Genomic DNA, 17,982 nt, shown 5'->3' with positions numbered 1-17,982 from the left:
GTTAGAACCCGTCACAAATGAAAATGTTGAGTGGCTGTATATTGAAACGTTAATAGCGTTCTATGAGGGCCACTACCACTATGTAAACCCAACCTGAGTCAGACAGACGTAAGAGTTCAGCTTACCACAGCAGAGAACAACTGTGCCGAGGTAACCGCCAGGGAAGAGAGGCCCACCTTTACATCATGTTGTCCCGCAATGGGGGTGGGGGCTGGCTGAGGGTGGGGGTGGGGGTGTGGGATGGGGGACTCGGTGGTGGCAGGGGGAGGGAACGTCCTTATGGTGGCGTCTCGGGGGGAGCGGACGATCTCGTTCTGCCGGTAGAGACGGTGGTGGCGCAGCTTGACCACCCAGGAGTCAAAGATGTCTGGAGACTTGACCTGGGAAGAGAGAAGAGAAGGGGAAAGAGGGGAAAGGAATAGAAGAGACGTGAGAAGGAGAGGAAAGGGCATAGTCTTTGAATAATGCCAATGTAGAGTGACGCCACAGTAAATCCAATCTAATGTTATTTGTCACATGCTTCGTAAACAACAGGTGTAGACCAACAGTAAAATGCTTATGTAGGCTACTGTAGCTACACTACATGACCAAAAGTATGTGGACACCTGCTCGTTGAGCATCTCATTCCAAAATCATTGGCATTAATATGGAGTTGGTCCCCCCTTTGCTACTATAACAGCCTCTATTCTTCTGGGAAGGCTTTCCACTAGATGATGGAACATTGCTGCAGGGACTTCCTTCCATTCAGCCACAAGAACATTAGTGAGGTTGGGCACTGATGTTGGGCGATTAGGCCTGGCTCACAGTCGGCGTTCCAATTCATCCCAAAGGTGTTCGATGGGGTTGAGGTCAGGGCTCTGTGCAGTCAAATTCTTCTACACCGATCTCGACAAACCATTTGTGTATGGACCTCGCTTTGTGCACGGGGGCATTGTCATGCTGAAACAGGAAAGGGCCTTTCCCAAACTGTTGCCACAAAGCTGGATGCACAGAATCATTTAGATTGTCATTGTATGCTATAGCGTTAACATTTCCCGGGCCTAGCCCGAACCATGAAAAACAGTCCCAGACCATTATTTCACTTCCACCAAACTTTACAGTTGGCACTGCATTTGGACAGGTAGCGTTCTCCTGGCATCCGCCAAACCCAGATTCGTCCTTCAGACTGCCAGATGGGGAAGCGTGATTCATCACTCCAGAGAATGTGTTTCCACTGCTCCAGAGTCCAATGGCGGCGAGCTTTACACCACTCCAGCCGACACTTGGCATTGTATATGGTGATCTTGGGCTTGTGTGCACTTACATAGTGCAGAAATTTGACAAACTGACTTGTTGGAAAGGTGGCATCCTATGACGGTGCCACATTGAAAGTCACTGAGCTCTTCAATAAGGCCATTCTACTGCCAATGTTTGTCTATGGAGATTGCATTGCTGTGTGCTCGATTTTATACACTTGTCAGCAACGGGTGTGGCTGAAATATCCGAATCCACTAATTTGAAGAGGTGTCCATATCTTTTACATATATTGATCAAAAATATAAACGCAACATGTAAAGTGTTGGTATCATGTTTCATGAGCTGAAATAAAATATCCCAGAAATGTTCCATATGTACAAAAAGGTTACTTTTCTCAAATTTTGTGCATCCCTGTTAGTAAGCATTTTATCCTTTGTCAAGATAAAGTCCTTTTGTGGCAAAAACTCATTCTGATTGGCTGGGCCTGGCTCCCCAGTAGGTGGGCCTGGCTCCCAAGTGCCCCTGCCCAGTCATGTGAAATCCATAGATTGAATTTATTTCAATTGACTGATATCCTTATATGAACTGTAACACAGCAAAATCTTTGAAATTGTTGCATTTTTGCTCAGTATAAAAATTGTTCTCTTCCTGACTTAGCCTATATCGTCCATCATTTCTATCTCAGTCACAATGAAGCTTACTTTGAGGTGGTAGATATGCTCCTCTGTGTCCAAGTCAATGCGGCGGGCCCTCTTCTTGATGGACATGACTGACAGACCCACATCAATGCAGCCATGCAGTTTGGCTTTCTGAATCTTAGAAAAGAGAGTTTAACAGAAGTCAACGTGTGTCATGTAAGCAGGTGTGATAACTCATTGTTGCTGTATAAATAAATGGAATCTTAAGGTGAAGAAAAAGAAAAGAGCATCACGATGGAAAGCTACAGACCTACTTGTCTCTAAAATCTTATTCAAAAGTAATCATCATGTGATTCAGCACTATTACGCAACATCATGCATTGAGGCTAGTTTGCCAGTTCAGTTCAAAGAGATCAAGGCTGACAAGAACATGGCTGCTTCCAGGAAGCCCTGTGAAAGGAAGGGCCCTTTGTACACATCTGATTAGTGTGGACGCAGCAGTTTAGCAAGTCATTTGGAGATTTCCTGCAGGCTGATTTGGGCAACTGAAACACAATGGGCAGAGTGACCCTGGGGGTGTTTCTGCTGAGTCACCATGGTGCCACAGCCATGCCAAGTGAGGCTGCCCTCGGTCTCTGCCCCGTGGCTACTAGTCAGGGTTACTCACATCAATGGGCGACTTGGAGTACTTCAGCATCCCATTGTCCAGGACAAAAAAACGCTTTGGAAAAACAACAACAACAAAACATTGAGTTGGTGACTAACAGTACTTGTCTCTAGAAATATATGTCCTTTTGAGAATTGTGTTTGGTGACTTTTCTGAAGGGTTTCGCAACAAGGAAATCGATGAAAACAAGTAAACAGTTTTGTGTCCCACTCTGTCGTTAAGCCCTACCTTGTGCCAGCCTTTCAGCGGCCATTTTCGCTTCTTCAGCATGAAGCCCTCGTGTTTATCTGGCCTCTGGACGTTGCTCTGACCGATTCTTAGTCCCTCAATGATTTCCCAGCTGTCTGCCTCCTAGGGATGGAGACAAAAACAGAGCCATGTCGGAACTCATCTGTTCACTTCTCCAGGGTCAGGGAAAACAGCAACAGTAAAGGCCCCCGGCCTTGGCCGCATCGCATTCTGCCTGTAAACAGTATGAATAATAGATACTACCAGCTTTAACAGAAATACTACTAGTATACTACAGTATATTACATCGATCTGGGCCTTTTGGCTACCTAGTTACAGAAATACTGCCTGATTGAGTATCTTGTAGCCCTCTCAGCAGTTCCACTCCATTAGCTTTCCCTTAGTCTGCTCTCCTGTTTCTGTTGGCTCTGCAAATCATAGGCCTCCTCTGGAGTGGAGGGAGGGATGGGGTCAGGTAGGGATACGTATGACAGGGCAGAAGTGTCCCACTATAAGACAGAGACCCGGGAGAATCCCCACTGGGCTGTGTGGGCCAGGCGATGGTCATGTGAGGTTACAGCTGAATACGGAAACATTATTATCTGCCTAATAAGAGTCCCCTGCAGCGCTGACAGCCCAGTGTGTGTGTGTGTGTGTGTGTCTGTCTGCGTGTGTGTCTGCATGTGTGCATGACAGGATGAGGCATCACTCACCACCCAGGGATTACTATAGGCCATGAAGGGTCATGTGGCTATAACCACACACAACACCCAGGGCAAAACAAACTGTTGGCTGCTGCACTGTTGTGGACAAAAATACACCTCTCACCTTGTAACAACCTCCTCTCGCTCTCTGTGTCTGTTTCTATGTGTGGGTCTCTCTCTCTGTGTGTGTGTGTGTGTGTGTGTGTGTGTGTGTGTGTGTGTGTGTGTGTGTGTGTGTGTGTGTGTGTGTGTGTGTGTGTGTGTGTGTGTGTGTGAGAGAGAGAGAGAGATAACAACATTGGACAGCCTAATAAATATGGCAAAGTAGACTTGACTTCAGTGTGTAACAAGCAGTTTTTTAACCAGCCCAGTGCAGAAAGCCAGAGACTACAGCTGGTATTCTGTTCTGGTCTGCCCCAGTTCAGTCACCATAGCAGCCTGGGAGGAGAAGTAGGCCATTCCAAGCCCTCTATTTAAAAAGTTCAACTCACCTTCCAAAGAAATTAATTCAAAAAACGAGATGCTTCCAAAGAAATTAATTCAGAAACGTTTGCATACTTGCCCCCCATTACGCTTGAATATGAAGAGGAATACATGCATCATAACCACTAACTCTGTATCCTCACAATGTTGGAGGATAGATGGATTGAGGTTGCTCCAATAATATACAACTTTGTTGTCCCAATACATAGTAAGCAGGCTTCCAGCTCCCTGATTGTGCTTGATAGAGAAAAGAACAAGAGCAAAGCCTCAGTTCACTAAAACAACTTCCCTGTGGAGTTTATTACTATTGCTGAAATAATGGTCAAAAGTCAATCTCTCACTTCTAAAGAAATACATCTATACCACATTAAATAAAAGCTTGCTCATACTGCAACAGAGGGAAGCAGATTTATTGACTTCAACATCCTCTCAAGATTCAAACAACCCAAAGATCAAAGTATATACAGTACCAGTCAAAGGTTTGGACACACCTACTCATTCAAGGGGTCTTCTTTATTTTTACTATTTTCTACATTGTAGAATAATAGTGAAGGCATCAAAACTATGAAATAACACATGGAATCATGTAGTAACCAAAAAAGTTGCCATCCTTTGCCTTGACAGCTTTGCACACTCTTGGCATTCTCCCAACCAGCTTCACCTGGAATGCTTTTCTAATAGTCTGATATGCTGAGCACTTGCTGGCTGCTTTCCTCTGCGGTCCAAGTCATCCCAAACCATCTCAATTGGGTTGTCGGGCGATTGTGGAGGCCAGGTCATCTGATGCAGCACTCCATCACTCTCCTTCTTGGTCAAATAGCCCTTACACAGCCTGGAGGTGTGTTGGGTCATTGTCCTGTTGAAAAACAAATGATAGTCCCACTAAGCCCAAACCAGATGGGATGGTGTATCGTTGCAAAATGCTGTCGTAGCCATGCTGGTTAAGTGTGCCTTGAATTCAAAATAAATCACAGACAGTGTCACCAGCAAAGCACCCCCATACCATAACACCACCTCCTCCTCCATGCTTCACGGTGGGAACCACACATGCGGAGATCATCCGTTCACCTACTCTGTGTCTCACAAAGACATGGCGGTTGGAACCAAAAATCTAAAATTTGGACATCAGACCAAAGGACAGATTTCCACTGGTCTAATGTCTATTGCTCGTGTTTCTTGGCCCAAGCAAGTCTCTTCTACTTATTGGTGTCCTTTAGGAGTGGTTTCTTTTCAGCAATTCGACCATGAAGGCCTGATTCACACAGTCTCCTTTGAACAGTTGATGTTGAGATGTGTCTGTTAGTTGAACTCTGTGAAGCATTTATTTGGGCTGTAATTTCTGAGGCTGGTAACACTAATGAACTTATCCTCTGCAGCAGAGGTAACTCTGGGTCTTCCTTTCCTGTGGCGGCCCTCATGAGAGCCAGTTTCATCATAGCACTTCATGGTTTTTGCAACTGCACTTTCAAAGTTATTGACATTTTCCAGATTGACTGACCTTCATGTCTTAAAGTAATGATGGACTGTCGTTTCTCTTTGCTTATTTGAGCTGTTCTTGCCATAATATGGACTTGGTCTTTCCCCAAATAGGGCTATCTTCTGTATACCATCCCTACCTTGTCACAACACAACTGATTGGCTCAAACGCATTAAGAAGGAAAGAAATTCCACAAATTAACTTTAACAAGGCACACCTGTTAATTGAAATGCATTCCAGGTGACTACCTCATGAAGCTGGTTGAGAGAATGCAAACAGTGTGCAAAGCTGTCGTCAAGGCAAAGGGTGGCTACTTTGAAGAATATAAAATATATTTTGATTTGTTGAACACTTTTTTGGTTACTACATGATTCCATGTGTTATTTCATAGTTTTGATGTCTTCACTATTATTCTACAATGTAGAAAATAGTAAAAATAAAGAAAAACCCTGGAATCAGTAGATGTGTCCAAACTTTTGACTGGTACTGTATATATTTATTTGTATGAAGTAGGCTATCTTATGAAGACCTAGGCCTAATAAAGCATTATTAAAAAGGACCCTGGCTTCCTAACATGTTTCATTTCAGCTTTAACGTATTCTAAATCATTTTACTACCTGGGGTTGTGATTTAACAGCCATGATATCCACTGGATCCAACTCATGACTGATTATTCCACTGCTTTAAAGCTTGCAATGCATTATGCATCCACCAGCGTGGAAAGAGTATAAACCTATCAAATGTCCAGGCTATTGATATCTTTCAATGGTAACCAACTACCAGCTCATGGGACCAACCTTCATTGGTACACAGTGGTGTACTAGGCTACATTAATCTCCAGTACTGCAATGAATCAAACCGTTACTACAGGTAAGGTCTTTAGGAGCAGGGAAAAGGACCAACGGTCCTTGGGGACAAATTAGGGTAAATCTGGACTATAACGATCTAGACCTACATGGCAGGGCAGAAGCAGAATTCCTATGGCAGCTTCATCTGACACACCTGGACTCCCAGAGTAACAGACACACAACAGCGCATTGAGGGCATACTACTGCTGCTTGAGCATTAGGCAACATACCGCCTTGTTTGGTATGTTCGCTGTGTATTGAAGCACACCTAACAAACTCAAATCCGGTAATGCTAACACCACAACACTTGAGACCGTGTTGATTTTGTGTAGCGAATCTCTCTTGCTTCGCAGCTAAGCAAGGCAACTCACCTGCAACCTAAACAACAACAAGTAGCAATTTGAGATTTGCCGGAGGAACATCCACACCATAGAAACTAATCCCCCAACACGATGGGATGTTAATTCAAGTACCACATTAAGTACCCATTGGACCCTAGCGCTGATCAGAAGCAGACAACCTAAGTGCCAGGCATTGGTAATCACTGCCAATGTGATTGTAACGAGACGAGAGTCATTTGCTGCAGTCTTGGGTTTTGCTTTGCCATAAATCTGAGTGTGAGAGGGGCTGGGCTGTTGCTGCGCTACTGATGAGATGTAACACAGTGTGAGGTAATATAAATACTGTCTGCATTCCAAATGGCACCCTATTCCCTAAATAGTGCAATACTTTTGACCAGGGCCCATAGGGAATATAGAGAATTATACACTGAGTGTACAAAACATTAGGAACACCTTCCTAATGTTGAGTTGCACCCCCTTTTGTCCTCAGAACAGTCTCAATTCGTTGGGGCATGGACTACAAGGTGTCGAAAGCGTTCCACAGGGATGCTGGTCCATGCTGACTCCAATGCTTCGCACAGCTGTGTCAAGTTAGCTGGATGTCCTTTGGGTGGTGGACCATTCTTGATACACACGGGAAACTGTTGAGCGGGAAAAACCCAACAGCGTTGCAGTTCTTGACACACGTGGGAAACCCAGCAGCGTTGCAGTTCTTGACACAAACCTTGTGCGCCTAGCACCTACTACCATACCCCGTTTAAAGGCACTTCAATCTTTCGTCTTGCCCATTCAGCCTCTGGTTGGCACACAAACACAATCCATGTCTCAATTGTCTCAAGGCATCTACACTGATTGAAGTGGATTTAACAAGTGACATCAATACGGTGTTAGGTTCCAAATATCAGAGTAAGAACTCGACGGACACTATGAAAGCTTAGCCAAGTTTATTCATCCCAGGGGTCGAACAGCTGAACAGACAAAAGACATATTCACACAAGCACTGATATTTAACCCTTTCTCCTATGAAGAGTCTCCTCCTACACATCTGAACAGCCAATACATCTCTGTTGCTAGACAGAACCTTAGTGATATCTGTTCTTCATCTGACCTGACCTCTGCTCACTCCTCCCCAACTCACTGCTGTCATGGTGATTGGTACCAGACTGTGTCTGTTCTCGTCCCAGAGGATCCCTGATGGCTAAAAATAAAATATCCTGACATAATGTAAACATTATACATTACCCTCTCTCCCTCAGTGACATGAATAAGTATATTTCATATTATCAGAACCCAACAAAGGGATCATAGCTTTCACCTGGATTCACCTGGTCAGTCTGTCATGGAAAGAGCATATGTCCCTAATGTTTTGTACACTCAGTGTGTAGGGAATAAGGTGCCATTTGGGCCTTTTCCACTGCCTCACTGTAGTAAACATGATTGATTCAGAGCTGCAGGAGGGGCAAGGGGAAGAAAGCATTGAGTTAAACCTTTAGGTGCCAGAAGGCAGAAGCCTGACCCATAGTGGAGCAGGTGGGAATACGTAGTGTGTCTGCTGTACTCTCCACTTCACACATTGACAAGGGCAACAGATGGCAGATTCACCCCCCCCCCAACACAGATTGCCCATGGATTGCCCATTAAGAGGAGGATCTATGGGCCAACCCTTGCACAGAACGTGTAGTGCAGGGGTCTCCAACCCTGCTCCTGGAGAAATACCCTCCTGTAGGTTTTCGCTCTATCCTCAGTTATAACTGACCTGGTTCAGCTTATCAACCAGCTAATTATTAGAATCAGGTGCCAGATTAGGTTTGGAGTGAAAACCTACTGGACGGTAGCTCTCCAGGAACAGGGTTGGAGTGTAAACCTACAGGACCGTAGTTCTCCAGGAACAGGGTTGGAGTGAAAATCTACAGGACGGTAGCTCTCCAGGAACAGGGTTGGAGTGAAAACCTACAGGACGGTAGCTCTCCAGGAACAGGGTTGGAGTGAAAACCTACAGGACGGTAGCTCTCCAGGAACAGGGTTGGAGTGAAAACCTACAGGACGGTAGCTCTCCAGGAACAGGGTTGGAGTGAAAACCTACAGGACGGTAACTCTCCAGGAACAGGGTTGGAGTGAAAACCTACAGGAAGGTAGCTCTCCAGGAACAGGGTTGGAGTGAAAACCTACAGGACGGTAACTCTCCAGGAACAGGGTTGGAGTGAAAACCTACAGGACGGTAGCTCTCCAGGAACAGGGTTGGAGTTAAAACCTACAAGACGGTATCTCTCCAGGAACAGGGTTGGAGTTAAAACCTACAGGACGGTAACTCTCCAGGAACAGGGTTGGAGAGCCCTGGTGAGGTGTGTGTCATCTCTCTGACAATGTAAAGTCATTATATTGGGCAGGTCGTCCCTTGAAAAATTGCACTTTTGACCTCAATGGGATAACCCAGTTAAACATTTTTTTTTAAAGAGACTTAGTGGTTGGACACCCAAAACAAGGGCTTCATTGGATATACTTTTGCCACAGTGAAAATGGCGGAGACGTATTATATTGTCAGCGCAAGCGCTTCATCACCCTTTCATCTTCCATCAATGTGTTCTGACCATTACCATGAACACAGCCTCTATCTGCTGCTGTTCATAAGCACATCATTGATTTCTCCACAGCCATAAATCCACTCATCGTCTGCTATCAAAAGACTTTCCCTGGTCGCCCACAGAAGCATAAAGGGAACCAAACGTTTCAGATTCATCGTGTTCCTTATCTCCATGCCTCAGAACCATCTTATCACACTAAGAGACGGCAGACGGTTGTTACAGCGTAAAGGAAAAAGGTTAGCGTGATTATCTAGACACACAGAGGGATGACTGTGCAGGATGTGCGCTGAATCAGTGCGTCGGTACGATACACTGCAGGTGGTGTCTCTAATTGCACTTGTGAGAGTCTCCAGTCCAGAGTGCCAAACGGTAGTCTGCAGCACAAGAGAAAGTGACATGTACTGATCCCATAGGGACTGGATCTCATTAAGGCTTCCCCCACAAATAGCCACTGCACTCACTTTCCCCTCGCACACTGAAACACACTGCAGCCAGCCAAGCCTACCAAGGTCTTTTCCCTGGGTCTGTAGTCTGCACCACTTCCCCAGGATTCTCTAGGGAGGATATAACCCTCATACAGCAGTAAACACGCATACAGACACTGATACAATCATACTCTTTCTACACCCCCTAACCACATAAACAACGAGGCAACAGAGTTATAAAGATTACTCTTGGTGCTCGGGTTAATGCATCACTACGGTGATGGCGATACTGAGCTGGGTTGTAGCTAGTCGTGCCTTTCAACTCGGGAGCCAATGAGGACACAGGATCAGCCTGTATTAACAAATCACACCACATGGCCCCACCTCCAGCCACAACAATAGCTGTGTACTATAGTAGACAATCCTCTGGCGCGTCCCTGGATCTACAGCATCTATACAGTAAATTACTACAGTAATGAAATACAACAGCAGTCACTATCAGCCAATAACCTTTCGAGGCATCGCAGTCTCACAAAGGACGAGTAAGGTGAATCAATTGGACAAGTGCCTAATTCCTTGCATGCCTCTTACCTCCCTTGCTCGCTACTTTAATTAAACTCATTAAATTAGCGGAGTAGGAATGGGACATCAATATGCTGTTTAGATTAGAGCGAATTCAGGGAACAGGCTAGAAGAACGCAGAGCTCACAAGGTCTCTTTGTACACCATGTACAGAACGACAGGGAACCGAGTAGGAGGCACAGGAAGGGTTAAATCTCTCATTTAGCAGCAAGCCTGACTGCTACTATAAGTGTTCTGTACAGGCCGCAATTCCCTCACCAACTCCCCAAAGCGCTCCCCTTCAGAGAGCAATCTCCCATGGTTACGGGAATGCAGAAGTAGCTCCCACACAGCAAAGAATACCAGAGTGTGCCACCCGTTCCCTGGTCCAATCGAGCCTTGGCTTTCTAACCCTACCTCATGAATTATTCACGATCCCCCCCATCGGAAAAGCCGTGATGTCAGAGATTCCAGATAAGTGTCCTGTTTCTCCATGGCACGGTGATATGGCAGTTCAGTTCACAAACCCAGACAGTAGAAAGGCTTCCTCTTCACACGCTTACAAAAGGGGCTAACATTTAAAGCCCCCCCCTAAGCTGACCCTTAAAAGAAAGAATGATTCTACTTCACTGTTTACAATACCTCCCACTTAAGACATGGTGAACGGTGGACACAGATAAGCCACAATGCCTGGAATTGACACCACTACTCTACAACATACTACAGTGCACAACATAAAACGCCTAGAATGATAATAGCTGCTTACATACAGTGGATAGTCATCACCTCCTCATAATAGCACAGCTCTCAGTGATCGCCCTTACAGACTGCGCTCAGGGAGCTGTTACTTCCTGTCAGTCCCACTCTGTCTGTCTGCTGCTCCAGAGACAGTCTCAGGGGACCAGATTGAGTGAATCACACCACTACACTGTTCCCAGAGCAGCGGACTGTGTCTCGCTCTGTCTGTCTGGAGGCGGGCGCCGCTTACCTGGCGGGTGTCGCGCTGGTACGAGGAGGAGGACGAGGCGCTTTTGTGTGTGGGCGTGGACGTCTTGTGGTGGTGGACGGGCGTGGAGCACCTCTCCTCCGCGCTCATGGTGCGGTGGCTGCTCTGGCTGGGGTTCCTGTGGTGGTGGTAGGACATGGCTTCCCTCCCCGTAGCACCCCTCTCTGTGGCTTTCTGACTGGACTCGACTGTTCCTCCCTCAGCAGCAGCTCCAGGCCATGTGGGTCAACAGCATTATCTGATGCAGCTCTGCAGCACGCTTTCCCCGGCTCACGCTCCTCTCATCTGCAGCACAGACAGAGACAGACATGACACACAGACGTTAGGCTACGTTATGTTAACCCCTCCTCCTCCCATCACTGTTTCTGGTTGTGCATCCATCCAGCCCAGAGCCTAAACGACACTACACACCCTAGCAATTCGAGTTCTAGCCAATGAGCTTCAGTGCCCCACCATTTCAGTGACAGCTAGCAAGATGCACACACAGCAGAGAGAGAGAGAGAGCACGTTACAGAGGATCAAAGATCATGCCCCCAAGACATGCTAAACTCTCACCATTAGCAATAACAGGGGAGGTTAGCATGTCTTGGGGGCATGATCTTTGACCCGCCAACTTTCTCACGTCATCATTTACGATTCATTACGGATTATCCTTAATCATGGTAGCATCTAGAGCTGGGTGAAATGCTGAGTGATACAGCTTATTTATTATTATAGTTAAGGGCTCTACACTGACATTTTTTACAAGGAGTACATACACTACCGGTCAAAGGTTTTAGAACACCTACTCATTCAAGGATTTTTCTTTATTTTTACTATTTTCTACATTGTAGAATAATAGCGAAGACATCAAAACTATGAAATAACACATGGAATAATGTAGTAACCAAAAAAGTGTTCAATCAAAATATATTTTATATTTAAGATTCTTCAAATAGCCACCCTTTGCCTTGATGACAGCTTTGCACCCTCTTGGCATTCTCTCAACCAGCTTCATGAGATAGACACCTGGAATGCATTTCAATTAACAGGTGTGCCTTCTTAAAAGCTAATTTTGTGGAATTTATATCCTTCTTAATGGGTTTGAGCCAATCAGTTGTGTTGTGACATGGTAGTTTATATACTTTAAGACATGAAGATCAGTGAATACTAAGGTTGCACATTTTGGGGAATATTCAAAGGTGGAAACTTTCTGTGGGAATTAATGTAAATATATGCAAATTAATATTAACACCATTTAAATGTAGATGTTTTTTGCATTGGATATACACTGCTCAAAAAAACAAAGGGAACACTAAAATAACACATCCTAGATCTGAATGAATGAAATAATCTTATTAAATACTTTTATCTTTACATAGTTGAATGTGCTGACAACAAAATCACACAAAAATAATCAATGGAAATCCAATTTATCAACCCATGTAGGTCTGGATTTGGAGTCACACTCAAAATTAAAGTGGAAAACCACACTACAGGCTGATCCAACTATGATGTAATGTCCTTAAAACAAGTCAAAATGAGGCTCAGTAGTGTGTGTGGCCTCCACGTGCCTGTATGACCTCCCTACAACGCCTGGGCATGCTCCTGATGAGGTGGCCGATGGTCTCCTGAGGGATCTCCTCCCAGACCTGGACTAAAGCATCCGCCAACTCCTGGACAGTCTGTGGTGCAACGTGGCGTTGGTGGATGGAGTGAGACATGATGTCCCAGATGTGCTCAATTGGATTCAGGTCTGGGGAACGGGCGGGCCAGTCCATAGCATCAATGCCTTCCTCTTGCAGGAACTGCTGACACACTCCAGCCACATGAGGTCTAGCATTGTCTTGCATTAGGAGGAACCCAGGGCCAACCGCACCAGCATATGGTCTCACAAGGGGTCTGAGGATCTCATCTCGGTACCTAATGGCAGTCAGGCTACCTCTGGCGAGCACATGGAGGGCTGTGCGGCCCCCCAAAGAAATGCCACCCCACACCATGACTGACCCACCGCCAAACCGGTCATGCTGGAGGATGTTGCAGGCAGCAGAACGTTCTCCACGGCATCTCCAGACTCTGTCACGTCTGTCACATGTGCTCAGTGTGAACCTGATTTCATCTGTGAAGAGCACAGGGCGCCAGTGGCGAATTTGCCAATCTTGGTGTTCTCTGGCAAATGCCAAACGTCCTGCACGGTGTTGGGCTGTAAGCACAACCCCCACCTGTGGACGTCGGGCCCTCATACCACCCTCATGGAGTCTGTTTCTGACCGTTTGAGCAGACACATGCACATTTGTGGCCTGCTGGAGGTCATTTTGCAGGGCTCTGGCAGTGCTCCTCCTGCTCCTCCTTGCACAAAGGCGGAGGTAGCGGTCCTGCTGCTGGGTTGTTGCCCTCCTACGGCCTCCTCCACGTCTCCTGATGTACTGGCCTGTCTCCTGGTAGCGCCTCCATGCTCTGGACACTACGCTGACAGACACAGCAAACCTTATTGCCACAGCTCGCATTGATGTGCCATCCTGGATGAGCTGCACTACCTGAGCCACTTGTGTGGGTTGTAGACTCCGTCTCATGCTACCACTAGAGTGAAAGCACCGCCAGCATTCAAAAGTGACCAAAACATCAGCCAGGAAGCATAGGAACTGAGAAGTGGTCTGTGGTCACCACCTGCAGAACCACTCCTTTACTGGGGGTGTCTTGCCTATAATTTCCACCTGTTGTCTATTCCATTTGCACAACAGCATGTGAAATGTATTGTCAATCAGTGTTGCTTCCTAAGTGGACAGTTTGATTTCACAGAAGTGTGATTGACTTGGAGTTACATTGTGTTGTTTAAGTGTTCCCTTTATTTTTTGGAGCAGTGTATTTACCATATCATAAGAAACATAAACCTTGTACCTTATCATAAGTAGACATAATTGCAAATTATTAAATCCATCCAATAGAAATAAAAATAAAATATTTTGTTACAAATTTAACTTTTATTAAATGAGTTGACTCTTCACATGGGATGATTTCACTGAACAACAAAAGAAAGGGAATATTGAATGATCCCCAATGATCCATCGCATCTCCCAAAAACGTTTTCAACAAACATCTGTAAAATGATAGTCTAGAAACTAAAGCTTTGGTTGTCTTCCTCTCAGGCTTCCATGTCTTCTCCCTGGACCTCCTCAATGTCCACCTCTTAAACATCAGACTCTGAGGCCTCATCTTCACTGTCACTTTCCAACCTTGTTGATGATGTCAGGCTCAAAAAGCCTCAAATTTGCCCGGACGGCCACCAATTCTTCAACCCTTGTATTGGTCACCCTGTTGCGTGCTTTGGTGTGCGTGTTCCCAAACAAGGGCCAGTTGCACTCTGAGGCGGATGATGGAGGCAACAGGGGAAAGAGCCTCATATCCACAAAGTCCCTTGATGAGATATGTTGTCACGACTGCCATATCGCATCTCTATCCCAAAGCCCTTGCTTGGAAGTGTACTTCGTCAGACTGCCAAGAACCTTGCCCTCATCCAGGTCAAGGTGGCAAGACACAGTAGTGATGACACCATAGGCCTTGTTGATCTCTACACCAGACAGGATGTTCTTGCCAGCATACTTGGGGTCAAACATGTACGCTGCAGCGTGTATGGGCTTCAGGTAGAAGTCTTCATGCTTTTTGATGTATTTCAGAACTGCAGTTTCCTCTGCTTGGAGCAACAGTGAAGTGGGCAGGGCAGTACGGATTTCTTCTCTTATATCTGCAAGCAGAGTCTGAACATCAGACAGGATCCATGCAATGACTACTGCTATAGGTTTCAGGAGTTTCAGGCTCCTTACCACTCTCTTCCTTACATCATCCAGGAGGATCCTCTTGATGGGGCTGTCCATATTGGCAGACTGTGATATGGCCATTTCTTGGAGAGACTCTTTCCCCTCCAGGAGACTGTCAAACATGATGAAAACACCACCCCAACGGGTGTTGCTGGGCAGCTTCAATGTGGTGCTCTTATTCTTCTCACGTTGCTTGGTGAGGTAGATTGCTGCTATAACTTGATGACCCTTCACATACCTAACCATTTCCTTGGCTCTCTTGTAGAGTGTATACATTGTTTTCAGTGCTATGATGTCCTTGAGGAGCAGATTCAATGCATGAACAGCACAGCCAATGGGTATGATGTGAGGGTAGGACTCCTCCACTGTAGACCAAGCAGCCTTCATGTTCACAGCATTGTCTGTCACCAGTGCAAATACCTTCTGTGGTCCAAGGTCATTGATGAATGCCTTCAGGTCATCTGCAACGTAGAGACCGGTGTGTCTGTTGTCCCTTGTGTCTGTGCTCTTGTAGATTACTGGTTGAGATGACGTAGTTAATTATTCATTGCCCACGAACATTCGGCCACCCATCAGAGATGATTGCAATACAGTCTGCTTTCTCTATGATTTGCTTGACCTTCACTTGAACTCTGAACTCTGCATCCAGCAATGAGTAGATAAAGCATGTCTGGTTGGAGGGGTGTATGCTGGGCGAAGAACATTCAGAAATCTCTTCCAATACACATTGCCTGTGAGCATCAGAGGTGAACCAGTTGCATACACAGTTCGAGCAACACATTCATCAGCATTTCTCTGACTACGTTCCTCCATTGTGTCAAAAAAAATTATAATTCCAGGAGGACCATGAGCTGTTGCTATCGATAAGGTGTATGATTCATAAGTTTCACCTCGAATAGAAGTAGAGGGACTTTTGTCAGAGGTTGCTTGTTGTGAGCACTGGGGGGAACTTTATGCACTTGGCCAGATGATTCTGCATCTTTTTGCATTCTTCACATATGATTTAGCACAGTATTTGCAAATGTACACAGCTTTTCCTTCTACATTATCTGTAGTGAAATGTCTCCACACATCAGATAGTGCCCTTGGCATTTTCCTGTAAAGATTAGAAACAGAACTGCTGCTGCTACCCAACTGCTGCTGCTACAGACCTGCTGCTGCTACTCTGCTGCTACAGAACTGCTGCTGCTACTCTGCTGCTACAGAACTGCTGCTGCTACAGAACTGCTGCTGCTACAGAACTGCTGCTGCTACTCTGCTGCTACAGAACTGCTGCTGCTACTCTGCTGCTACAGAACTGCTGCTGCTACTCTGCTGCTACAGAACTGCTGCTGCTACAGAACTGCTGCTGCTACTCTGCTGCTACAGAACTGCTGCTGCTACTCTGCTGCTACAGAACTGCTGCTACTCTGCTGCTACAGAACTGCTGCTGCTACTCTCTGTTATCTATGCATAGCCACTTTAATAACTCTACCTACATGTACATAATTACCTGAATTACAGCGACACCGGTGCCCCTGCACATTGACTCTGTACCGGTATCCCCTGTATATAGCCCTGCTATTCTTATTTACTGCTACTCTTTAATTACTTGTTATTCATATCTGTTACTTTTTTGGGGGGTATTTTCTTAAAACTGCATTGTTGGTTAAGGGCTTGTAAGTAAGCATTTCACTGTAAGGTCTACACATGTTGTATTCGGCGCATGTGACAAATAAAGTTAGATTTGATTTTACTGGCTAAAAAGTACACAAATTTACCAGAGAATCTCATTAATTATGATGTTTGTTATAGTGAGAAAGGTGACATCTCAATTCTGCATTTCACTCATATTCCACCCAGCAGTGCAGCGGTGTCTGGCCTCCTATCCCTACTCTGCATGTCTCGGTCTCTCACCCAGCCAAAGAGCAAACTCAACCAGTATAATTGGCTCAGTGACGCATGCCTGAGGTTTTTCCCATCGCCCTTGTCTCACAGACAGAGACGAGAAGAGACACAGGACACCCAATTAACATTTCTTGTCCACTCCGCCTTGTATATGATTCAGTTCTGTTGTGTGGCAGATCGCTGTGTGTTCAGTTAATTCATGACAGTAATCAGCGTCTCGATTGCAGTGGGAAAACTAGCCATCCCAGATCCCACAGGCAACATAAATCCCTCTGCATCCCTTCTAATGATACATTCGTTAATGACGCCATATTGGGTGGGGATACCAAATCAATACAAGACACAGTGTATATGCAGGATCTGGAACGCAAACTAGTCGAGGATGTAACCTAGCCTCTTACAATTGTTAGGCCTAGATATGTTTTGAATGGATATGGAATGAACAGTCACTATAATCATCTGACATGCAATGGTTACATCATCTAAGTCATCATACTGTAAGAGATTCCATACAAACATGGCTGATCCATCTTCAGCTGACCAGACAAAAAAAAAAGCTCTCATCAGTCTGTCCATAGTTCCAGGCAGGCTGACACCTCAGTATTGTGTAAGTGCAGAGTCATTGTGTGAGATAGCTGTCACCCTGCCTCAGTATTGATCTAGCGTAGGCTGAGGGAGAGGGACATGCAGTTCAGGTTAATTGGACCCTGAGGACTAGAGCGGAATTTCTGGTTTTCATTTTCTATCTCACAGCAGGCAGCGTAACGCATAATAGGAGTCTACTCCGCTGAAGTGGCTGAAACCAGAATAAAGAAACAGACGACTGGTAGGACTACATCTGATATAGGAGTACATTAGGTAATAACTGGTGGGTGCTTACATTTGTCCTATTTCACACATGCACAAGTGTGGATTATACGAATGTGTGAATAGGAAAAAAATGTCTTTGGAAAATCCCAGATATATCCTGAGACACCCTCAGAGACCCTCGACATATTTTTCACCTAGTCAGCACTGAGATTCGAACCAGCGACCTTTCAGTTACCAACCCAACACTCCTAACCGCTAGGCTACCTGCCGAATAACTGGCAGTGTAAAAAGACAC

At 45.6% G+C, this 17,982-nt stretch overlaps 1 protein-coding gene across 5 annotated transcripts in view; it reads right to left on the bottom strand.

Moving 5' to 3' along the window:
* The window catches only part of osbpl6 (oxysterol binding protein-like 6), a 58,997-nt gene that overhangs the window by 19,057 nt on the left and 21,958 nt on the right, over window positions 1–17,982 (bottom strand). For 4 of the 5 annotated variants that reach the window (XM_014173319.2, XM_045707794.1, XM_045707791.1 and 1 more), the window contains exons 2-6: window positions 11,179–11,481; window positions 2,770–2,892; window positions 2,542–2,595; window positions 1,938–2,051; window positions 126–380 (exon numbers count right to left, since the gene is read on the bottom strand). In XM_014173319.2, the coding sequence (XP_014028794.2) occupies window positions 126–380; window positions 1,938–2,051; window positions 2,542–2,595; window positions 2,770–2,892; window positions 11,179–11,334 (702 nt within the window). In that variant the 5' untranslated portion in view covers window positions 11,335–11,481. The remainder of the gene's footprint in view (window positions 1–125; window positions 381–1,937; window positions 2,052–2,541; window positions 2,596–2,769; window positions 2,893–11,178; window positions 11,482–17,982) is intronic. The other variant, XM_045707792.1, reaches the window with a different exon arrangement.

The sequence above is a fragment of the Salmo salar genome, chromosome ssa25 (genome assembly GCF_905237065.1).
Source record: "Salmo salar chromosome ssa25, Ssal_v3.1, whole genome shotgun sequence".
NCBI classification, from domain to species: Eukaryota; Metazoa; Chordata; class Actinopteri; order Salmoniformes; family Salmonidae; genus Salmo; species Salmo salar.
This window is presented reverse-complemented; position numbering and strand designations above follow the sequence as displayed.